The sequence below is a fragment of the Aphanomyces astaci genome (assembly GCF_000520075.1).
Source record: "Aphanomyces astaci strain APO3 unplaced genomic scaffold supercont1.142, whole genome shotgun sequence".
NCBI classification, from domain to species: domain Eukaryota; phylum Oomycota; class Saprolegniomycetes; order Saprolegniales; family Verrucalvaceae; genus Aphanomyces; species Aphanomyces astaci.
Genome location: NW_009798405.1, coordinates 52,171 through 53,972, shown reverse-complemented (window position 1 = coordinate 53,972; position 1,802 = coordinate 52,171). Strand labels below are relative to the sequence as shown.

Here is a 1,802-nt window from a genome sequence, read left to right as displayed (position 1 = left end):
ATTTTTAACAAATGAAAAATTGGTTCCAAGTACAGTTCCTACTTTTTTGCCTATTTTTCTACGATTTTTACGCAACCTATGCTATTTCTGAAAACTTACGTATTAATAGTACTACGTAGTAATTGTTATGAAAGGACCTGTTCCGAGTAAAATTCAGAATGGCGTAGAGCCAATCAAATCGTCGCACTTTGAATTCTACCTCATTCGCAAAAACGAGTTTGCGAATTACCTCCCTAAATTTGCGAATTTCCTCATTCGAGGGATAATTAATTAGTTAATCGAGCCAAAATTAGGACACAACCAATGAATGAATGGTCTATCGCCATCGTTTGGAAGCTCCATTGAGGCGTCTCGTCGATCACGGATGACCGCAGCATCTCCTGTCCATCACAAATTACTGTGCCATCTCTAGCAATATCTATGTGATCGGGAACGATATCTCCGCTCATGACGTGCGGGATCTTCACCTCACTGCGGCCGGCAAATCCTGTGACATGGTTAGTTAGTTAGTACCTCTATAAGAGCATCCCCACTCCTAAAACTTCAGAACTGTATATTTTCTGTCAAATTTTAGCGTTTTCATTCTTCCACCGCCGAACTCTAAATTCTGGTGCCGACGCTCAACGACACGTCAATAATGGCAGAATTTTCGTTAGATTTGACTGGTTGGTTTGAGGACTGACATAACTGGTGCTTGTGCGTCGTATGTCGATGAGACCTTGGTCCAAAACGTGTATCCCAACTGATCTGTGCCAACGGCAGCACGCGTACAGTAGTTTCCTTGTAGTACGCTATGGAAAGTGCGATGTCTTCATCAAACTTGAAATTTGGCTATCCCAGTTGTCGGTCCGCCTTTTGGGGTGTCGGCAGCAGAGATTTTGACGTTAGAGAGGTTTTGCAAGTGTCCGTTCGCGGTCGCGTTCCACTTTGCCACCAAAACCAGAAGTCGACCTGTCAAACCTCATATGGAACGCGAACGCGTACTCTTAAATCTGATTGCCAATCCGCTAAATTCTCTACTAGTATAGAGTATCATAAATTGATCATCCAAACAAGTGTACAGTACTTTATTAATAGTACTGTAATACTAACGTTAGTAACTGTAAGTTAAGTACATACTGACTGTACCATGGATATTTGGATTAATGTTTAAAACTAAAAGAAGTTGTAAATTTACCCATGGTTCTCGCGGAATTAACACTTTCGGCAGCCCTTCATTTCAGCTACGAGGACAAGTTTCAGAGACGAATTTGGACCCTTCGAAGGTTCTGGTGAGGCACCTCCCTTAGGTATATATATCAACACTTGATCATTTACGTTAATGTTAATCACATCTAGCACACCGACTGGGCCTTGGTAAGCAAGGTCACCACGCGTCCGTTCAGGGCTTGGATTTCACGAGGATCGGGGTGATGAATGACATTGGACCACTGCTTCAATTGCGCCTTAGACAGGGTCTGCACCTTTTGTAACACATTCCACTCGACACCTTCCGTGAACGGCTCCGTGGTGAGCGAGCCATGGTACTGAAATATATTGCTGTCGCTCACATGGAGACTCGACGGGTCGAGCGCCGTCAGCGTAAAGTTGTCGCCAGGCTTGGTCAAGTGGTGAAAGTGGCTAAAAAATTGAGTCAAGAACGGGTTCGGTTTGTCGTGGGGGTCCAAGTCAAAGAAGATTCCAACCACAGCCAGGTTGTTGTCCTTGTCGCTGTGCAAAACATGCACTTCGAACGGGTATTGCTTGCCCCCGATAGTGTGTTCGCTGGGAGCGTGGCCGTGCAGTTGCAGCGACTGGTACAT

At 44.7% G+C, this 1,802-nt stretch overlaps 1 protein-coding gene across 1 annotated transcript; it reads right to left on the bottom strand.

Annotated features, from left to right (window-relative positions):
• Nucleotides 1–1,334: 1,334 nt before the first annotated feature.
• H257_18191 (hypothetical protein) lies at nt 1,335–1,802 on the bottom strand (the record flags this gene model as incomplete). Its single annotated transcript, XM_009847206.1, has 1 exon — nt 1,335–1,802. The coding sequence occupies one exon, from the start codon at nt 1,800–1,802 to the stop codon at nt 1,335–1,337; it is 468 nt and encodes a 155-aa protein (XP_009845508.1).